The sequence below is a fragment of the Myotis davidii genome, unplaced genomic scaffold (genome assembly GCF_000327345.1).
Source record: "Myotis davidii unplaced genomic scaffold, ASM32734v1 scaffold69, whole genome shotgun sequence".
Classification (NCBI taxonomy): Eukaryota; Metazoa; Chordata; class Mammalia; order Chiroptera; family Vespertilionidae; genus Myotis; species Myotis davidii.
In genome coordinates this window covers 1,064,717-1,085,318 of record NW_006300363.1, presented here as the reverse complement: position 1 = coordinate 1,085,318, position 20,602 = coordinate 1,064,717, and the positions used below count along the sequence as shown (strand labels likewise).

The window sequence follows — 20,602 nt, the reverse complement described above, 5'->3', positions numbered from 1 at the left end:
GGCTCAGTGCAAAGGAGAGATCACAGGTGCCAGTGAACAACCCCTCAGACCTTTGGGACACCAACAGAGGCATTATCTTGAGAAAACAAGGAGTGTCCCTCTGACATCTGAGGGGACAGATGGTAAAACTCAGATATTTCTATCCAGGGGCAGAGGAAGGGGAAATGTAGTTATGTAGCTTGTGGGTGGATGAGGGTTGGGGGGGAGGGCGTGCGGTGAGAGAATTCTGGAGAAATTTTATTGGGAATACCCCAACTGCTTTAAATAAAAGGCAACTAGATCTTTATGTAACTGGCTAATGTCACCAGTAATACAATTGTCATAGCATCCACACTTTATTCAGTGTTATCACTTTAAAAATATAGGGGGGGGGGCTGGTGTTGCCTTTTGAAGCTCGGAGTCTGAAATGAGAAAAAAGTCAGAAAAATTCATAATGCAGAGAGGTTGGTAAAGATGTTATCATATGGGACTTAACGACTTACTGAGAGATAGGAGTTTTCTGCAGTGTACATTTGAAATGTTTCGTGGAAGACAGGACTCGACTTCAGTTTTAATAGAGGAGAAGTTCACAGGTGGTTGGAGGGAAACTGGAATGCTGCTGCAGGCCCAAAGCATGGCGTGTGTGAACGGTCAGCAGGGAAGAGAGTGGCCGTGTAGAGGAGTGGCTGTGGGTGCCCCTCCTCCCTGGGCGGGCGCAGGAGTGATCAGGAGGCTGAGCAGCTCCCCTGTTCTGCAGACTGAGCTCCTGTCAGCCCTTATCACGCTGGCCGAAGGCGGAAATTCCTCTGTGATCCCCAACCCTAGCTGTGGTTCTTGAACTTGATCCTAGGTTTCTACCACCCCAGATAAGAGCTTGTTCACAAGTGGGGCTGTCTGGGTGAGCAGGGGACTGGCCGCTTTCAGAGGAGACTGGGAACTGTCAGGATGGTCTCCTGGGAGACGGGCAACGTTAATGAGGTGCGTTAGGAGATTCCAGTGTCCCTAGATCATCAAAGCCTTAGATAACAAGGTTTCTTTTCCTGGAACCTCTGCTAAGACCAGGAAACATGAACTTTTTAAAAAGTGCATCCTTAGGGCTTTTAAAAGAGGTTGTTTGGGAATTTTAGAGAACTGAAAATAGGTGAGAGAAGAGAGAACAAATGAAACGTCTTAGTCTTTGGTCACAACAGAACTCTTGTCTTTTTATATGGGCCGCAGTGGTTTTGTCTTTATGGTGACTCAGTAGCCTGATCAGAACTACAGCAATAGCTCACATCGAAGTGTAGTCTCTCATCCACGTGGTTTGTTGCAAAACCGAGAAGTTTCCACCTGAAAGGAATGTGCTTTCTGTGAAGGGTGGCATATGTATTGGGTTCCAACCGCCCCAAATCTCCTTTTCTTCATGCCAGGTTGTGAGACTGAATTTGGGGACTTAAATAAAGGTGCTTGCTCAGAATGTGGAAAAAAAATTAAAAGCTGAATGTAAGCCATAAAGAAAAAAGGATACTGTTGTGTTGTGAGTGCCTCGGTGGCCCTGCAGGAACTGTGGGTCTGGTTTTCTTCGGATCAGTAGGATGGCCCGTTCCCATCACTGTGGAATCATCAGTAAACCTGTTGTGGTTCGCTACGCACCCTGGGAAGGTCTGAATGAAGAAATCACTTTAAAAGAAATCTCAACTGGCATTTCAGTAAGAAGACTTGTTACTTTTGTTAATAGATGTGGCCTATTTAAAATAAAACAGGAGCTAGAATGGCCTCGAAAATAGCCAGTGAGACCCCCCAGTAAGAGTGTCACTATCTGCCATTGTGTCACCTTCCTCGGCCCAGGCTCCTAGCTCCTCCTCTGGGGACAGAGCTGGGTCTTCCTGCTGGACCCCAGTTGTTTAATCTGTGATAAAAATAAATAAGTGTACAAATCTGACATAAAAATACTGTTTATTGCTTTTATTTCATTTTCCCTTAACTTTGAGTTAACAGTCATAGAAAAAAGAACACATGTGCTGTTTGTGTCATTTTCCATGTCAAGGGAAACCTGCTCATCAGAAAATACTGTCAGCACCATTTGTACACCGAGTTGAAGTAATGCTGCTTCAGTGTGGGCGTTATTAAAAGGCAATTAGGTTGAAATGAGAGTCGCCCTCATTTCCCTTTATAATTAGTGTCTCTCCACTGCAGGCGCAGAGCAGGTGTCGTTGTTAGGTGGGTAAGCAGTGGAAGACGGTCTACATCAAAATGTTATAATGCTAACAGATAATTTTTGACACAAATCTTATCACATGTTTTCAATGTAAAACAGATCATCACCATTGAAAAAATAAACCTGGAATTTTACTGCCTAAATTATAACTCCATAAGGACATAAACAAGCCTTCCCTTCACAGTGATGATCTCCGTAGGTCACAGGGCGAATCCCACTCCTTGCTTCCTCCCCTCATGCACAGGATCCAGGTGGGGAATCCTCCGTCCCTCCTGCCCACTGAATGGCGAATAGTCGGCTGTTTTCTCTGAAGTGAGATGGTACATTCAGACCTCATGAAAGGAAGGATATGGCGACTTCATGTTGTTTAAGCAGGAAAAGCTTTACTCTTTTTTTTTAACTTTTTATGATGGGAACTTTCAAACACACAAAAGTAGGGAGAACAGCATCAGAACCTCCTTCTACCCATCACCCAGCTTCACCAGTTTTCAACAGCCTCTTGACGCGAGACTGCTTTTTCCTTCTTGTGAGCGTGCTCAGCTGTGCAGGCCTTGCTGCTCCAAGGCGCCTTCTCACTTCCCCCAGCGCTCGCTCATCTGCCTCCTGTTTCGTGACCAGGCCGACCTGCAGGGTCCGGTTTATATCTGTTCAGGGCATTACCTAATCCACAGTCTTTCTGCTCACAGACGCTCTCACCAGTCCCTTTAAACAGATGGGCACTGTGATCTCCCAGAGAACACCTGCAACATGCTCCATGCGGCCGAGCCAAGGAAAGAACCCATTGTCCTTGGCCCCTCGATGTATGGCAGGCCCAGGAAAACGAGCCTGTGGGCTTTGCAGACACAAGCATTGGCCAAGACTTGGCAAGAAAATGAGGGAGAATATAAGTGTGAAAGGTGAAATCTCATGTCAGTGAGGACTGGTGTGAACCCTAAAAAGGGGGTGGGGGGAGGGCATAATTCTACAATTTGCCCAACAAATGTGTAAGAGAGTGACTGGAGTTGGCTCTGCTGAACAAGGGATTCAGGAGAAGGGCGACTCCCATTCTGTTGATTCTGTGTTGATTGGCAAGTGGATTTTTCCAAACTTCTCTTAACCGAGGTTTTGGGAAAGTAGAGGTTTTGAGATGTATCTCTGGTAAGAGGCTGGAGTATTGATTTTGTGGGTTAGGAGCTGAAGCAAATTTGTGTGTTGCTGCTGGGGAGGATAGTGAGGTCATAGGGGTCATGTGCCAGAGTGGACGCCCCTCCCACCCCACGCGTGGAGCTGCTGAGAGGCTGGCCACGAGCAAGGTCAGGACTTCGAAGTCCGAAAGCCTCTCTGCTGGCCATGTGCTTTGTGCCCTGGGAACATTTTGGTTATATCTTTTTATCATTATGGCACCATATTTCCCCTTCTGTGATGTCTCCCTTTATGAAATATCGTATTAACCACTTTATAATCAAAATGAACGTTCGTTTCATTTATTCATTATTAAAATGTCTGCCATCATTTCATGTTTATATGATGCCTTCAGAATAGGAAAGAAACTGGTTTTTGTTTGTTTTTAACTCTTTATGTTGAAAGTATTACATATGCCCCCCCTTATTCCCCCATTATCCCCTTCCAGCCCTCCTGCCCCCTCTCCAGGCCTCCACCACCCTCTTGTCTGTGTCCATGGGTTATGCATATGTGCATATAAGGTCTTTGGTTGATCTTTTCCCACCCACCCACCACCCTGCCTTCCCTCTGAGATTGGACAAGAAATTGGTTTTTAATAAGACCACAATCCCTTGGCGCATGGTTGTTTGAATCCTGTTTACAAAGTTGATGAGCACTGACTATAATACACATTTCCCCCCAAATCAGTGGCAAAGCTCTCGTCCTGTCACAGGTGCCTTCACAGGCCCCTTCGCCACCAGGGCTCCTCCTCTCCCTGGAAAGGCCGTTAACAAGTAACATAGTTTACACTCTTATTGGGTCTACGTATTTTCATATTATATACAAACAAATACAATTGTCCTGTAACCTGATGCCTTTGAAAGCATGTGGCATACCCTCACTGTTCTCAGAAAGCTCAATAGGACAGTCACACTTTCTTCTGGAAAGTGTCACTCTTTGTTCCTGACCAATCAGAGCGCTCCAAGTGGGCACCCAGGGACTTCCTATAGGGCATCCAGGGGAGGTTGACCCGGGAGAAAATGATGCAAGTCAACCAGCAGACCTCAGGGCGAGGATTAATTTCGCCGAATAAACAGTATAACTGTCCCAGCAGTTGTTGTTTTGTGTGTGTGTGTGTGTGTGTTTTGCTTTTACCCAATGTTGGACATTCCATTCTTTAATTATCTTGGGCTTTTCTCAGGAATAAACTAAGAGTTGTGATTTTTGTGTGTGTCAGACTTGAAGGTTTCTGAGTAAAGAAGCCACAACTTAGAAGAATGTTCCTGCTTGTACTTATTGAGTAATTGTGGTCATTTTTGCATAGTCCTGATGTTGAATTCCGAGGTTGGCACTCCAATGGCCTAATAATTTTTCAGAAAATGAGACCAGGAACAGCTGCCAATATAAACCGTCATTTTCTTTTCATCTAGTACATTTCAACTTTTAAAAAAGTGGGCTACTATTTGGTTTCTCTCCAATCTTTTTAGACTGACTTTTTTAATAGATAATAAAAGTAATTTCTAGACATACTGCTTTCTCTGATTAACCTTAGAAAGGTCACATGTTTTACATCTTTAGTTAAACTGTGAGCAGATTTGAAAAGTGGTACCTTTTTGAAAAGCAAGTGTAATTTCACTTCTATTTTGATGATATTGATTTTAAAAAATGGTAGGTTTAGTAGTCTCCTCACTTGCCACTGACATATATTATACTCATGGTTTGCTTATCATCTGCCCCCAATAGTGTAGGCTTCCTGAGAGCAGGGGATTGTTTTGTCTGCTTTCTTTCACTGCTCTTTCTAACCGCAATAGGTCTTGACATACAGCAGATACACGATGGTCTTGATTGAATTAATTTTGTTTTGAGAATTTGGCATCTTTATAGTTATCATCCTGTGTTCTGCTCACTGTAAACTTCTGTGTATTATATCTATAGTACATCGGGTGGCTTAAATGGACTGTTTCTTTTCTAGTTCACCTCTTAAAATAGTAGTCAACTCGATGATAATTACTGATCTTCGTGGGTTGTAAGTTCCCTCTATTAACCTGAATTCTATTTCCTGCAGCTACTTGGCAACTGAAAGAGATCATGTCCTTCCACTTCTTACAGGTTCCTCGCATTCTGCACCACCCTCAGTGACGTGGTGGGGAAACTCCTTTCAAGCTTCCATATGTTGCTCACATTGCCGTGGTGTAATTTTGAAGTGTCACGTTAGTCCAGCATTACAATTCCTAGCTGTCACAACATGGTTCCGCGTGTGCCTGTACCTTGTAGGTGTACCGACAAAGCTGTTTTAATTAGCAACAGCTCTGTGCTCTATTGCATGCTCCTGGTTCTATGCTGGGAATGTAAGAGGCGTTTTTATAAAATAAATTGACACCCACTAATGTGTCTGTTTTATAAGTTTGGAATTTTTTATACTGATTATTCTTAAAGTGGAAAACATCAGGGCCTGGCATTTAAAATCTGGTTTTGTTTGCCTGAACTCTGTGGAATGACAGTAATAGGCTAGAGATCTGAAGCTTTTTGATGCCAGTTCAGGTGATAAAACCTTTGTTTCAGGGGCGCTCGTTTTTCCTGTTTACGTGTTTATCATATGCTGTTTCAGGCCTTGCGAGATGAACTGGAAAACCGCTCGAACCAAGTGCGATGCGCAGAGAAGAAGTTGCAGCACAGGGAGCTGGAGGCCCAGGAGCAGGTACGCCCCCCCACACCCCCCGCGCCGGCGTGCTTGTGTGTTTCTCCACAGCGGGAGCCGATGTGTTTCCTGTTTCCACTGGGGTGTTTGGCTGCACGTAACAGAGTGCCCCACTCCTGGCTGGCAGAGACAACAAAGAGATTTATTACCTCACAAAACCAGAAGGCTGTAGGTAGGGCAGGCTCTGGGCAGAGAGCCTCGGGCCTTGGCTCCCTCTATAACATTCTTGTGGCTCTTCCCCTGGGTTGACTTCATCCTAAAAGCACTGCCAAGGCCTCTCATAATTCCCAGCAATATCCAGAGGCAGAAGCGGACTGTCTGCCTCTAGGGACCCTTCTGAAGAGTAAGACCTTTCCCAACAACCCCTACACACATACCCCTAGCTTCTCATTGGCCAGGACAGGTCACATGCTCTCCCTGGCACATCCAATCCCTGGCAAGAGGACTGAGGGGACCCATACCAGCCTAGACCAACGGGGATCTACGTGGGAGAGGGAGAATAACCTGAACAGGAAGTGGGGAGAGGGATGTTGGGTCCACAACCAGCGAGCAGTGTGTGTCGTGTCATCATATTCGAATGGAGAGACAGAAATCACATTTTCTTTTGAACTGAATTTTCTCCTCTCTCTCCATTATATTAATAAAATAAATCAAGTTTAACCAGAATAATCTGGCTATGATGATAGCTAATGACCTATTTCATTTTCAAATGGCAGGATTCTTTTTATTCAGTTCTTCTGGATATAGTGAGTTATTCTTTGGGGTAATTTTGACAACCGAAGTGAAAAAGGCAGCAGTGTATTGAGAGCTCAGGAGCCTCAGTGGGACCTTTAGAAATGCATGTCCTCAGCTCTTGGGTGCAGCATTTTTCACATTCTCCAAGGTGCCACCACGCCTCATGCACATTACCTGTCGTCTCATAGTGCAGCCAGTGCAGGAATGTCCGGTTAGTCATTCTGACCCTGTGGGGAGAATAAACACTGAAGTAAGGATAATAGGCGATGTTTTTCATCTTGGGAGGTGTCTACAAACAAGACCTCAAGGCAGGGGACTGCACAGAATGGTAGATGGAAGCATCCCATAGGTGCTGAGCGTTCATACCAATGAACTGACGGCCTCATAATTCCCTCCTACTCTCTCACATACACTCAGCATAACATACATGCCATGTAATATGTATAGATCACGTGTATGATATGCATGAATATACAAATATATGTATTACAGAGAGCCTGTCATACAGTCAACAATAGAATCACAAAATGAGATAATACTAGAATACAAAATTAATAACTATACTGTATCAATGGCCTACAAAATCACAGATGCTATACAAGAAACATTATACATGTTAGTTCATGTAGCCTGATAACAACCATGTAAGGCCAGCGTTATCATCCCCATGTCACAGAAGCTGTAAAACCCGGAGGGTTGAGTAACCTGCCCAAGGTCATAGAACTAGTAGAGAGTACGGTGGATTCAAACCCACGTTAATCTGAATGCCAAACCTCTGCTCCTTTGATGACACGTTTTAAGTTACATTTCTAGTTCATAAAAAAGCTGCATAACAGACTCAGGGCAAGTAGGTGTATTAAGGATGGCAGGGGAGCAAACATCCCGTGCCAGCATTAACCCTCCACGGGCAGAGAGCAGCAAAGAGCAGAGGAAACGAACGCAGAGCAGACGGGCCCAGATGCAAACAGCTCCTTGGATGGCTGTGGTGTGCGCGCCATGGCACAGGCTTCCTTCGCTGAGGCCGCTGGGCTCCACCTCTGTCTCGGACGCTTGTAACTGAAGAAGTCAAGCTTCCTGAAAGCAGGAACAGTGCTCCCTGGAGGCCTGCCTTCTCCAGTTTGTGATAAAATATGACTTAAGGTAACACTTTGTTGACATCGCTCTAATTCATGGCAGAGCTTCACACGGAAAACTCCATCGTGTGCTGAGAGGAGGGAAATGAAGAAATCCCCAATGAACAACGGGGCAGGATTCAGGAACCACTTCGGTCTCTTTTCATTGACTTCTTTTTGATCATCAAAGTTGCTTTCATCTTTGCAGTGACAATAGCTTTTTAGACTATTTCTTACACTAATTCCTGGTATCTTCTATTAGGCTCCAAGTTTACCAAAGAAACGTCAGGAAATACCCGTGGGTAAAGCTGCAGACTTCATAGTCTTTGCAACCATGACATGTTGGGTCCTTTCCACAAGATCCTAGGCTGTAACTGGAAAAAATGCCAGTTGCTTCAGCAAAACCGAAGAGCAAATGATGGGCACTTGATAAATACTACTCATTTGGAATTTAATTCAACTATCTTTATCTAAATTTGACCTCTGCCCCCTTTCAGTTTGTGACACTAATAATTAGAAGTATTGTGTTGTACATTCTTAGGGTCCACTTCTATATGAGCTTACTCAGACAGTTAAAATCTTTTTTAAGTTTTTTAAAGATTTGTGCATTTATTTATTTTGTTATTGTTGTTGTTAATCCTCACCCAAGGATATTTTTCCATTGATTTTTAGAGAGAGTGGAAGGAGAGGGGAGAGACAGAGAGAGGGAGAAACATCGATGTGAGAGAGAGACACATCAGTTGGTTGCCTCCCGCACCTGCCGGTACAAGAGGCCGGAATAGAACCTACAACCAAGGTATGAGCCCTTAAACAGAATCTAACCCAGGACCCTCAGTCTGCAGGATGATGCTCTATCCACTGAGCCAAACCAGCCAGGGCAAATAGTTAAAATCTTGAAATTGTTGAATATGATTATCTGTTTTGCATGTCAAAGCAAGGGTAGTCCCAGTCACTGGCCTGACATCAGCCAACCAAATGACTGAAACGTGTGCGGATCAGCTTCTCAAAACTTCTCTTCCTTTTCAACCACATATTATCCTGGTACAAGTTGCAGAAAGAGTCAGAATTGGATCTGGCGAGATTACAAAGGACAATTTCCTGGGCTGCTTTTTTTAACTCGCTCACTTAGAAAAAGAGAAGAAAAAGCTTAAACTGTTGCTGTTTTTCATTTAGGAAAAATTCCTATGTTTTGATTCTATAAAAACAAAAAATGAATGAGGCATTTTAAAAGTTGTGTTTTTAATTAAAAACAAAAAGCTGCTTCTCATCAGGTCTCGATGGGTGGTATCCTTGCTGCCCACCCCTTGCCTCGGTGCCATCAACGCTCCTAACTCCTCCCCTGGCAGGTCAGTCAGCACCGCGCCCAGAGGGGGCTTGCTCATCATGGCTACAGAGGGTTAATTTGCTCCTTATGCAGGTCCAAGATAAGCCAAATAAAGTTAGGAAACACTAACTCTATCTAAGCCAGCCTTCCAGAAACACCAACTTATCTTGTAATTCGTAAGTAGTAAAGTCATTATAAATCATCGTTATTTTTAGCCATACCAGGAGTTAATAATTCCTGATTCCAGATAAGATCCGAGCAAGAATCCCATAATTGCAGCAAAACCGGGGAGGTCAGAGCTCTGGCCCAGCTTCCTCCTTGTGCAAGGACACTGAGTCATCAGGAAGAGATGCGAGCCCTCACAGCAGGCGAGGTCCAGGGAAGGACCGCTCCCGCCCAGCGCACGTGGGCCGCTCGCTCCCGGCCATGACACTTCCCATTGGAGGGAGCGACGTAACATGGGTACGTGCTGTGTATCGCTCGGTTCAGGGATGTGTACAACTGACCCTCAATTTCCTGAGTAAACAGTGTGTCATCATGCTCAATGAGACTAATTTGCCGACACGGGACAATATTATAGAAAAGACAGGGAAGAAAAGAAACAGTTTAAAAATCCACTTGGTATTCTTAACACGGTACAAAGTTTACACTTGTCATGAAGGCACTGAGCAACGTCAGATTTCGACCTAATATAATGTGGATAGTAGTGTACGCACCGCAGATGCTCTGGGTGGAAGTAGGTATCTTAAGGTTGAAAGTATTAATGGCTTTGATTGCATCAGTCGCTCAGTTTCCCAAATTATTTTAGATAAATTAGTGAGAAAAGACAGTGAGCCAGAGATGTCCTAATAAATTAGCCCAGCGCTGTGCATTTCCCAACAGGGTCCCACTGTCTCCCCTCAGCTTGTGGCGGCACATGGTAGGTGCTGAGAAGACAGAGATGAGTGGGTTGGAGAGGAGTTTACGGTTTGGTAGCACAGAGGAGCCTGTACACAGTGTAGACTCCACGCATGGAGCTTGAGGGAGGTTCTTATTCTTCTAAATGGCTCAGAGGCTCAGAATCACAAATGCGGAAAGGACGCAGCATCAGTCCTGTGTCCATCCTGCCTGCCCCCCGTGAGGAAGGATGAGGAGGACCTGCAGCTGGTCAGAGCTCAGGTCCCGTGGCCCAGGCAGGGCTTGGCGCTCGCTGACACATGTTGTTTCAAAAGCCTGCGGTCCTCAAGGGAACCGGGTCCTTCTGGGCGGTCCGAGGCGGGCAACTCCTCTGCCAGCCTTCTTAGGGCCCACCAGGCCCTGTTGCCCGGGCAGCGACCAGAGGGCCTCTGCCTTCTGGCCAGTGTTATTAGCAGCCAGCTGCTTTGGTTGTGCCTCTTACCTGGTGTGTCCAGGTGTTAAGGGTCTGGACTGTGCAGCCACAAGTAACCCATAGGTTGTCTTAAAATACATAGCAAAAAGCCAGCCATACTCAACTTTCAATCACATCTTTGCTGCAACCTACTTTATATTTCAGGCCAAGACACATTCATTACTTTCAGAGAGAATCTAGCGAGCAAAGACAGCCTCAGAGGTAATCGTGTGTATTTGGGGAGGGGGCAGAGGTTGTCCCAGAGCCAGTTAGCAGAACCCAAGGCAGGGGCTGGGGCAGGAGAGGCTGCAGGACAAGGGAGAGCCAGTGGGGATGACTGCTGGTGCTCAGGTCACTTTGTCCCTGCAGGTCATTGGGCAAGCACTGCACTGCTCCGGTACCAGGTCCCTAAAACACCAGTGCTCATACCTTCCCACAGGGTGGATGTGGACACCAAAACGAGGTCACGTGTGTGAGATACTTCAGAAACTATCAACACAATACAGAGGAGTGTGCGTGGCTATCACTACTCACAGGAGAGGGCACGTAACTAGGCATCAGCAGAGAGGAAGGACATTGGAACAGAGTGAGGGGAGACATGATAGAAAGGTAACTTCACTCATGTCCATTATGAAAACAAAAGAGCAAGCCTGCCTTACTATCTGCTGTGTTCCGAGCACCGCGCATGGCCACTGGCGACCACTCTCGGTGCAATACTGAGGACTCAGTGCCTGGTCAGGAAGCGGTCATCAGCATTGAGGCGTTTTCTTCTCTTTGACTGGGCAGCATTACTGACCGTGTTTATACTTTAGAAAGATGAATATGGCAGCAGAAGATGAACAAGTGATGAAAGAGACAAACCCAGCGGGTGTGGCTCTGCAGGTCACATCACCAGCCCAGGGACATCAGGAGGCGTGAACTGGGGACAGGCAGACTGCTTTTATTGCTTCACTCTGTTGCGCTTCACAGATGTGTTTTTTACAAACTGAGGGCATAACCCTCCACCAGCAAAGATGACAGCTCGCTGTATTGTGATACTGTCTTTATTGCGGGCATCTGGAACTGAACCCACATTATCTCTAAGGTGTTCCTTTCTTGTCAAAGGGAGTAGAAAGAAAGGAATAGATGTGAAGACTCACTTAAAATTCACAAAGATAGAGAGGCCAAAAGGAAGGAACATATCGAAAATAACACGCATGTTTGAGCTGATGAGCTGGTGGGCAGTGGACAAGGGAGCACTGGTTTTTAGATGTCGAATCGGAGACGCAAGCAGCAGGACCTTCATTCGGAGACACTAGTGAAAAGCTGACTCCAGAGCTCAAGAAGGAGCCCTAGAAACGTGAACATGTCCGGGTCGTCTCTTGGGGGACAGACCAGAAGCCTCGGGTGTGGCCAGCATTGACAAGGAAGAGCAGAGATAAGAGGGCCACAGACAGACCCCTGGCAGGACCCCGCTCATGGGACCAGAGAGAGCGGGAGGCACTGACGAGGATTTCAAAGGAAGGAATGGTCAGGGAGATAAGAGCAGAGCCAGAGAATTTGTCAGAAAACCACAGACTAGAGTTTTCTACTCGACAGGAAGCTCTGAAGGAAAGAAGGGCCCGTCTGTCCTCTTCATGGCGTCCACCCACACATGTTGGCTTGGACGCCTCTGCTCAGGGGGGAAGCCTTGGCTGCCCTGAGGCTCCTCCTCGATGACCTTGCCCACCCATGACCTTGCTCACCCGTGTCTCTCTTTCAGCTGAGCTCCTGGAGTATCTCTGTGACCTCTACAAAAGGTTTCCCATCAGACTCTCGAGAGAGAGATGTATGCTCTTTGAGGGTGTGCTCCTAGGCTGGCACCGTCATGCATATCCTTATATCCAGCATTTGGCCTAATGAGACAGGCTGCAGGACTGGAGTCTCATTCAGAGAACCTCTGGCAGTGTAAAGAAAGCTGGGGACAGTGCCTAGCATCAACACGGCCTTCTAGGAAATACCAGGGGGAGGGAGGGAGGGAGGGAGGGAAAAGGAAAGAAGGAAGGAAGGAAGGACGGACTGGTTGCATCACATGCTAAGGGAGTTTAAGGACAAGGACTAGCAAAGGCCACCAAACTTGTGTAATTACAGCTCCTTGTATTGCGCCTCCTAAATATATCCTAAATAGACTTTTTCTCAGTATACTATTGGTTAGGCTTTTATTAAAATAAATATGATAGGTATTCTTTTATCATTTTCATCTGGGGTGAGGAGGATCCTTGAGCCTTCTCGTGGCTTGTCTATGCTCCTAGACATCATCGCACCAAAGGGCTTGTACCCCAGGGGAACTAAGAGAAGCCACAAAGCCAGCACCCTGCCCAGGAAACCACCTTTCCTCTTTTTCCCCTAAGTAGTTTTTCCAGCTTTATTGAGGTATAATTGACAGATAGACTTGTAACCATTAAAATGCACAATGTGATGAGTTGATAACACATGTGGAATGATTGCCACAATTAAGTTAATTACACATGCATCAGCTCACTTAATTCCTTTTCTGTATGTGGTGCGAACAGGAAATCTACTCTCTCAGCAAATGTCAAGTGCACAACAGGGTATTACTGACTATAGTCCCCATGTGAGCCTTAGATTCCAGGACCGTCTTGTAACTGGAAGTTTGTGCCCTGGACCAACGTCTCCCCATGTCCCCCACCTCCACCCCTGGCCACCACTACGCTACTCTGTTTCTATGAGTTTGACTGTTTTCTTTTTTTTGTTTTAATCCCACCGAAGAGTGAGATCCTCTTCTCTGTCAGGCTTATTTCTCTGTGTGTAATGTCCTCTGGGTTCATCCACGCTATGCAGATGCCGTCCGGCCCACCATGCTGCTCGGCGCCGCAGCAGGGAGATCCTCCTTCCACATCTCCTCCATCGCAGGCCCAGAGGCAGCGCCGCGTGGACACCAGCAAGGCCCTTTATTTTCTCTGCAGATCACTCAGCATCCTGCTGCTTCTTCCCAGCTGCCTGGTTTAAGAATAAAATGTGGTCCCTTCGGTATCGGTAGCTGTTGGGAAACTAGAATCTCTGAAGTGCCTTGGCTCCATCTGCCTGTTGAACCATTACCACCGTTAGCATTTGTATTCCCAAAGAATGCCTTCGCCTCGCACAATGCCCAGTGATCTATCAGGGAGTGACGCGGGTTTGAGGAAAATCAGCATCAGTATACTCAAAGTGTTCACTGGACAGCGTTGCTTATCTTTACCCTCATCAAGAGGGACCAAGATGCTGTGTAGACAGAAAATCAATTAAGCAATAATCGTGACAACTGTTGAAAGGAAGAATTCATCTTTTACAGATTTCCAAGGCTTTAATTTCCATTTTCCATAAAGGATTTTAAAACTTCACAGTCTTAGCTGCTGTTGACTAATGCATCTGCAGTGAAACCCTTTTAAAAGTACTAACAGCTCAAAACTATGCTTTATCCCAACACACATTATGGAAACAGGAATAAGCATTGCAACAGAAATATAGCTCAAAGGCTTTTATTACTTTTCATGTTTAATGGTTATTACTCTGGCTTGTTTCAAGTAATTTTAATAACCACAGTTTATTTACAAAATTCAGACTAATTCTTTTGTTCCCATGCCAACAAAATACATTTGTTCCCAGACAGCTGGTATGAGGCATCATTCTAAAATCTGAGTCGTTAGGAGGATGCAACCACATTTAATTTTGGCCACATTTTACTGTCAATGAGAGTTGGAACACTCGCCTGTATTCTGAAAAGCACTGAAAGCACGGTGCCAGGGACAAGAGTGTTTTTATTAAAATATGCATCTCATCCAAGTGTTCCTTATAGATCAGTTAGTCCAGGTGATTTTAGTGGCAAATCACGTTAGACATTTGTACCCCAAACCGCCACTTAAAACTTGCAGGATGATCACAGGGCCATTTTTAAAGGATAACAAAGCAGCTCCTCTGCGGTGGATGTGCTGTGAGTTTCTTCATCGCTTTCTTGAGATTCTCTTTGTTTTGAACATCCCTGGGCTTGTTGTGCTGGGAGGAGAGGAGGCAGGTCCCAGAAGCAACGCTGCGTGTTTTTTAATCTGCACTTCGCTGACATATCATATCCAAGCGTCAGCAAAGCACCACTGTGCCATTGCATTTTCTACGTTATTCAGTGGCTCTCCGTCCAGGCCAGGCAGTGAATACTGGGGTTACCGGGTGGGGTGGGGCCACAGGGCTGCACAGGGCTGTTGGGGTCCAGCCTGCTAATGCCCGCCCAGGGCTGGAGCCCATCTTCACTCCTACAGGGAAGTGATGCAACGCGGCATTCTCACTTCTTTTGGTTTGATTTTTTTTTTATAGTGTTGGCTTTCATTTTAGTCTTTTTCAAAATTATTTTTGTAATCCAAAATGATTTCATACAAATGACTTACTCCAAGTCAGTAAATTGTGGAGACAATTTTTCAAAAAGCAGGACAAAAGCTCAACACCACGTTGTGTTCTGTGCACCTTGACAGCAGGTGGACAAGCAGCATATCAAGCACAGACCTGGGCCCGCAGATGGTCTCCCGGGAAGATGAAGAGCAGATTCCGTCCCCGGGGAATGCCCTGGCAGGGCTTACTTTCCTGGCAGCGACTAAGCATGGAATTCATGGGGTTGAGTGAACAGCTGGAAGGAGGAAGTACAAGGAGAGATAAACACAGAGCTGGTGAAAGAGGGTGGGGCGAGGCAGCATGGTTACACGGGAGAAATGCTTGATGACTAGTTAGTGTGCTGGTCAGGTTCGGAGAAGAGTATCCAATGTTCTAAGATGCCTTTTCTTAGATTCCTTTTCTATTACAGTCCTACCAGAAAATATTTCCTTTTCCTGTTGAGAAAGGACTATTTTCAGGTAGAAGCAACTGATCTTGTTTATGTCAAACAAATGACAAAGCAGAGGTATTTTCGAGGCACCCGACATATATCAGTTTAAATTAGTAATAAGGAAAGAAAAGTGATTTTTTTTAATACAAAGGAAAATTCTGAAGTTTAAAAAGCTAACTGAATGACCCTGGCCAGTGTGGCTCCTTTGTTTGGGTGACCGACATCCCATGCACCGAAAGGTTGCTGGTTCCCAGTCAGGGCATGTGCCGGAGTTGCAGGCTTGATCCCCGGTAGGGGCCGTGCAGGAGGCAGTCGGTGGATGTTTCTCTCTCACAGCAATGTTTGTGGCTGACATGTAGAAATACAATTGACTTTCATACAGGTTCCCTTTATCACAATAAGGAAGTTTCTATTATTACCAAGTCTTTTTAAAATTATAAATGGATGTTCAACTTTATTAAATGTCTTTTTTCCCATTTTGAGATAATAATTCGACTGTCCTTTTTTTCTGCTAATGCAGTGAACTTCACTGACTGACTTTTAACAGTAACTCAACTTGCATTTCTGGAATGGGCCCCATTTGTTCTTGATGACTTATCCCTTTTTAGCTTTATGCAGGATTTTAGTTTGTTGATATTTTGTGTAGGATTTTTACATCAGTGTTTATGAATGAGATTGGCCTATAATTTTGTTTTATTTTAATGTTCTCACTGAATTTTGTTATCAAAGTATGCTGACCTCTGTTTTCTGGAATCCTTTGTGTGATATTGATAATATTTCATCCTTAAAATGTTTGGTAGATGAGGCTACCTGGGCCTAGAGTTTTCTTTGTTGGAAAATTTTTCAATTAATTAGACTAAGTTTTCTTTAGTGATTATAGTATTCAGATTTTCTATTTTAACTTCTGCCTAATTCTCTCTCTTCTCTTTTTGGGGCTATAATTATATGTATCTTAGACCTCTTAGCTATGTTCCCTACGTTCTGTATTTATTCTGGGTACATATGTTCTTTTATCCAGCTTCTAGTTTATGATTCTCTTCTTAGCTGTATCTCATCTGATATTAAACCGATTTTTGGTTTTGGTTATTATATTTTCCAGAGCTGTATTTTCTACATAACTCCTTTTTAGTTTCCTAGCCTGTGCCAAAGTTCACAACATTTTTCTTATTTTGTTTTACATATTTATCTTGGTATTCTCAAAATCTGGGTCTGATAACCATTATCTAGAGTTCACATGCATCTTATTTCCTTATCTTGTTTCTCTTGGCTTTTGGTCATATTGCCTTGCTTTCATATTGTGAATCTGGCTATTTTGATTGAGTGCCAGATCCTTTCTGTGGAACCTTATAGAAGTAATTGAGACCTATGATAATGTTAACTTTCCAGGGAGGGTTTACATTTGCTCCCAGGTAGGCAGGTGGTGGCACTTGCCATCTCCAGTGACCTTCGTCCCCTCTCAGGAGATGGAGATGATTCAAAGTCGACTTCAGTTCTAGAGAGGGCTGGTCTGTGTCCAGCTCACTCCTACTCCTCGGGTGTGGCCCTTTGGCATCCACCCAAAGCCTGGGATTTTACCAGACACGCCCCTTTAGCGAGTCCTGCACTGTGGTTTGTGTCTCCCTGGCTTTTTTTGTGAGGCTGTTCAGAGATCTGTTCGGTTTCTCAGCCTCTCACCAACCGCTCCCAAATCGGCAAAAGCCCTGTGTGAAAATGTCTCCCAGTGCCAGACAACAAGCTGTCTTAGTTTCTGACATCTCTCACATCTGAGCCCCATGTCTTCCCTGCCTTGCTAGTTCCACACTTCATAGCAGACTTGGGAGAGAATTCTCTGAGTTTCTATTACTAGAAGTGAAAATACAATATTTGCATTTCTGTGAATTGCTTGATCACATTCATTGCTAATTTTTTTATTGATTTTATTCTAACTTAATCTATTGACATTTATTTTATTAGACATTCTGTTTATTAATGATTTATTAGTTAAATACGTTGCAAATACTTTCCCCCAGTTGCTTATCTTTTAACGCCTATATTCGATATTTTCTTTTTTTGAGAATTATTTTTCTTTATGGTTTCTCAGCTTGCTAAGGAAGGTCCTGTCTATCCCAAGATTATAAAATATATTCTTTTATTTTTTTCTAGTACTTTTAAGAATTTTTTTTTACACATTTAACTCTTTAACCCATCTCAGATTTATTGTTGTATACTACATAGGGTAAGGATTGTGGTAGACAGAATATCTCCCAGGAATCTTGGTTCTCTAATCCCTGGGATCTGTGAATATGTGCATCACATGGCAGAAAGAGACTTTGCAGGTATACTAGTAATTAAAATTAGTGATCAATGACTTTAACGTCGGGAGGTTATCTCAGATTATTGGGGTAGTGAGCCCCACCTAAACAGATGGCTACTTAAGGGCAGAGAACTTTCTCTGGCTGGAGACAGAATAGATGTGGCTGAAGGGAGGTCAGAGATTCCAAGAGTGAGAAGGATTGCTGATTTAAAGTGGGAGTGGATTCTATGGGGAGGATGCAGGAGGCTTTGCAGGGCTGAGAGAGGCTCCCATTGACAACCAGCAAGGCAATGGGGCCATCAGTCCTACAGCCAGAGCTGAATTTCACCCACAACCTGAACGAGCTCGAGGGCAAAGTCTCCCCTAGAGCCTCCAGGTAAGTCTAGGCCAGCCAACGCCTTGGTTTTGGTCTTGTGGTACCAAAGCATTGGGGCTCAATGTCATAACAGCTTTGAAAGGGAAGAGAAATTAGTCATTAAAATAATAGGCAGTAGTAATAGAGTTTCTCTTAATACCAAGCAAAGCCAACCTGGTTCATGATTTTGGTGAAGAGAGAAGGGCCAGCTGCTCCTCTCCCCAAATGTTATGTTTCCCCTACTTACTTGCTGAAAACTGAAATTATGGGGGTGAAGGTGAAGGGTCAGGTTTCAGGGGCCAGAACTTTATTTTTCAACTAGTGACTTATTACTGCAAGTTATTCCTCAAAATGTTCACCCATCAGAGTCTTTACCAAAAGAAAGTTCTGCTAGGCGAATGTGGTGAGAAATGTGGAAATATTGGGCACCAGAATGGACTGCAGAGGAGGGCAAGTTCTGTGTGTGTGTGTGTGTGTGTGTGTGTGTGTGTGTGTGTGTAGGGGGCTTGGGAGGAGGAGCGGGAAAAGGAGAGACCAGGAGAAAAGCATCACTAGACGTTTGGCATGGGGCTGGCCTGCTGGTCCAAAATAGCCCGTTCAAACCTGTCCTTGGCTGAGAGGGTGGTACCACCTCCTACAAATCAGTAGCACTGAGCTGCTAGAAGAGAACTCATTCCATTTTGACAAAACTGGAGAGGAAGGCAGCCTCTCTCCTTCATACCAGGAGAGCAGGGAAGGGAGCTCTACCTTGTGTGGCTGTAGAGAGCGCTTGGATTCCCTTTCAGCTGGCGTCATCCCGGGATATTGCTCACCAAGAGCCACATGCAGTCAGGTGGTTTTAGAGTTCTCTCGGACTTTGTGGTTATGAATTATATAGACTTTTAGTGCTTTAACTACAAACAGAGGATTTTCCCGGTGGGGGAGCGGAGTTATGAAGAAAAATGCTGAAATACAAGTCACTGGGGTAAGAAGTTCTCTTGGATGTGGGTGGGGAGTTCCTGACTGGGAGCCCAGGACTTACCATGTGTTGGAGCAGCTCAGCATACCTGAGGGCCCTGGGGAAGAGTCCAAGAACTACGGAGATGTTCTTGACATGTGAATTGTGTACAAGCTAAAAACAAAATGAAGAATAACCCCGACCCTGCCATTTAGTTTATTGAAATGGAGTGACTCCCCTAAGAGTCGTGTCCCAGGTATTGGCCCATTTGGGCCAGTGGCTGCGTCCCTGGTGGTTAGAGGCTCAAGATATTCATGGCCCGGATGGGTGCTTTGTCCTCCGTGGTTCTCCAAGTTACTTATCCTCGGTAAACAAATACTACAAACTGATCTTAACCCTGTTTCCACTTTTTTTTCTAACTAAGTGCATGACATTTAAAATATACCTGCTAATTTTTAGTCTCTGTGAGACTCCTCTCAAAAGACTTTCTTTTTTCTGCATGAGAGTAGGAATGTTTTTTAAATGCATATCCTTAATATAAAAACTCTAGAGGTAAAAGAGAAAGGATTATAGGATTTGGGAGTTTGGGGGAGGGGAGTGAATTGATTTTTTTCTGTTATTTTGTTTGGTTGAGTGGGATTTTATTTATCTTTGGGACATCAGGATGGGACCAGAGCTGTAGTCAATCCTATAACAGACAGACTCAGAAATACCACGTTCTCCCTCACCAACCTCGCCCCGAAGTTGTGATTGCTCTCTGTAATTCACTGGGTCTCTACGTTCGGTTCCCTGGACATTTTCCCAAGCTTGTTCAACCATTAGCCTTCTGGACTTCTGGGTTTAAGTACTGTCAGATCAGATTTAAATCATGTGGTAAGGCTTGGTAGGTCCATCATTGTCCTCAATTTAAGAAGCATTATAGAGGTCACGACATTGCTACAAAGAAGGTGGCACTAATCCCTCACTTTATAAAAGGGAGCGCTGTGGTATGCATTACAGCGAAGGCACCAGCCCCACCAGCCCCGAGCCCGCGCCAGCCATGCGCTCATTTCCTCCGCACTGTGTACTTCCAGCGACGGGGAGCACAAAACCAGATGTGAGCTATTTTTCAAATACTCCTCTGACTTAGCATTAAATTTCCCTTAGACCAGATGCCAGTGTTTAAATAATATCCTGAAGGATCCAAAGAGAAGGAATTACTCATCGTGTTTCATTCATATAAAATCTGAAATAAAGGGGAGAGGAGTACAAAGAAACCCAAGTACCTTGACTGTGCCTGGCTGGACTCAACTCATCGGAAAGGGATATCGCCTCACTGACGAAAGCTCAGAAGTGAAGGCCTCTCTCTCTCTCTAATTATCAATTAGTGCATTATATTAAAAAAGGCAGGCCAACTTCATAATACTAAAGGGATCAATACAACAAGAAGATATAACCCTGGTAAACATATATGCACCCAATGCAGGAGCACCCAAATTTATAAAAAAAACTCCTGGAAGATATCAAAGGAGAGATCGACAACAATACAATCATAGTAGGGGGCTTTAATACACCACTGACAGCACTGGATAAGTCCTATAGACAAACAATCAGTAAAGATACAGCAATCCTAAATGACTCACTAGATCAGATGGACTTAATAGACATCTTCAGAACACT

General features: G+C 44.6%; 1 protein-coding gene across 1 annotated transcript in view; it reads left to right on the top strand.

Moving 5' to 3' along the window:
- Nucleotides 1-20,602, top strand: part of CEP112 (centrosomal protein 112kDa) — a 353,141-nt gene that overhangs the window by 263,851 nt on the left and 68,688 nt on the right. Inside the window, exon 24 of the mRNA XM_015572412.1 lies at nucleotides 5,925-6,014. Coding sequence (XP_015427898.1) covers nucleotides 5,925-6,014 — 90 coding nt within the window. The remainder of the gene's footprint in view (nucleotides 1-5,924; nucleotides 6,015-20,602) is intronic.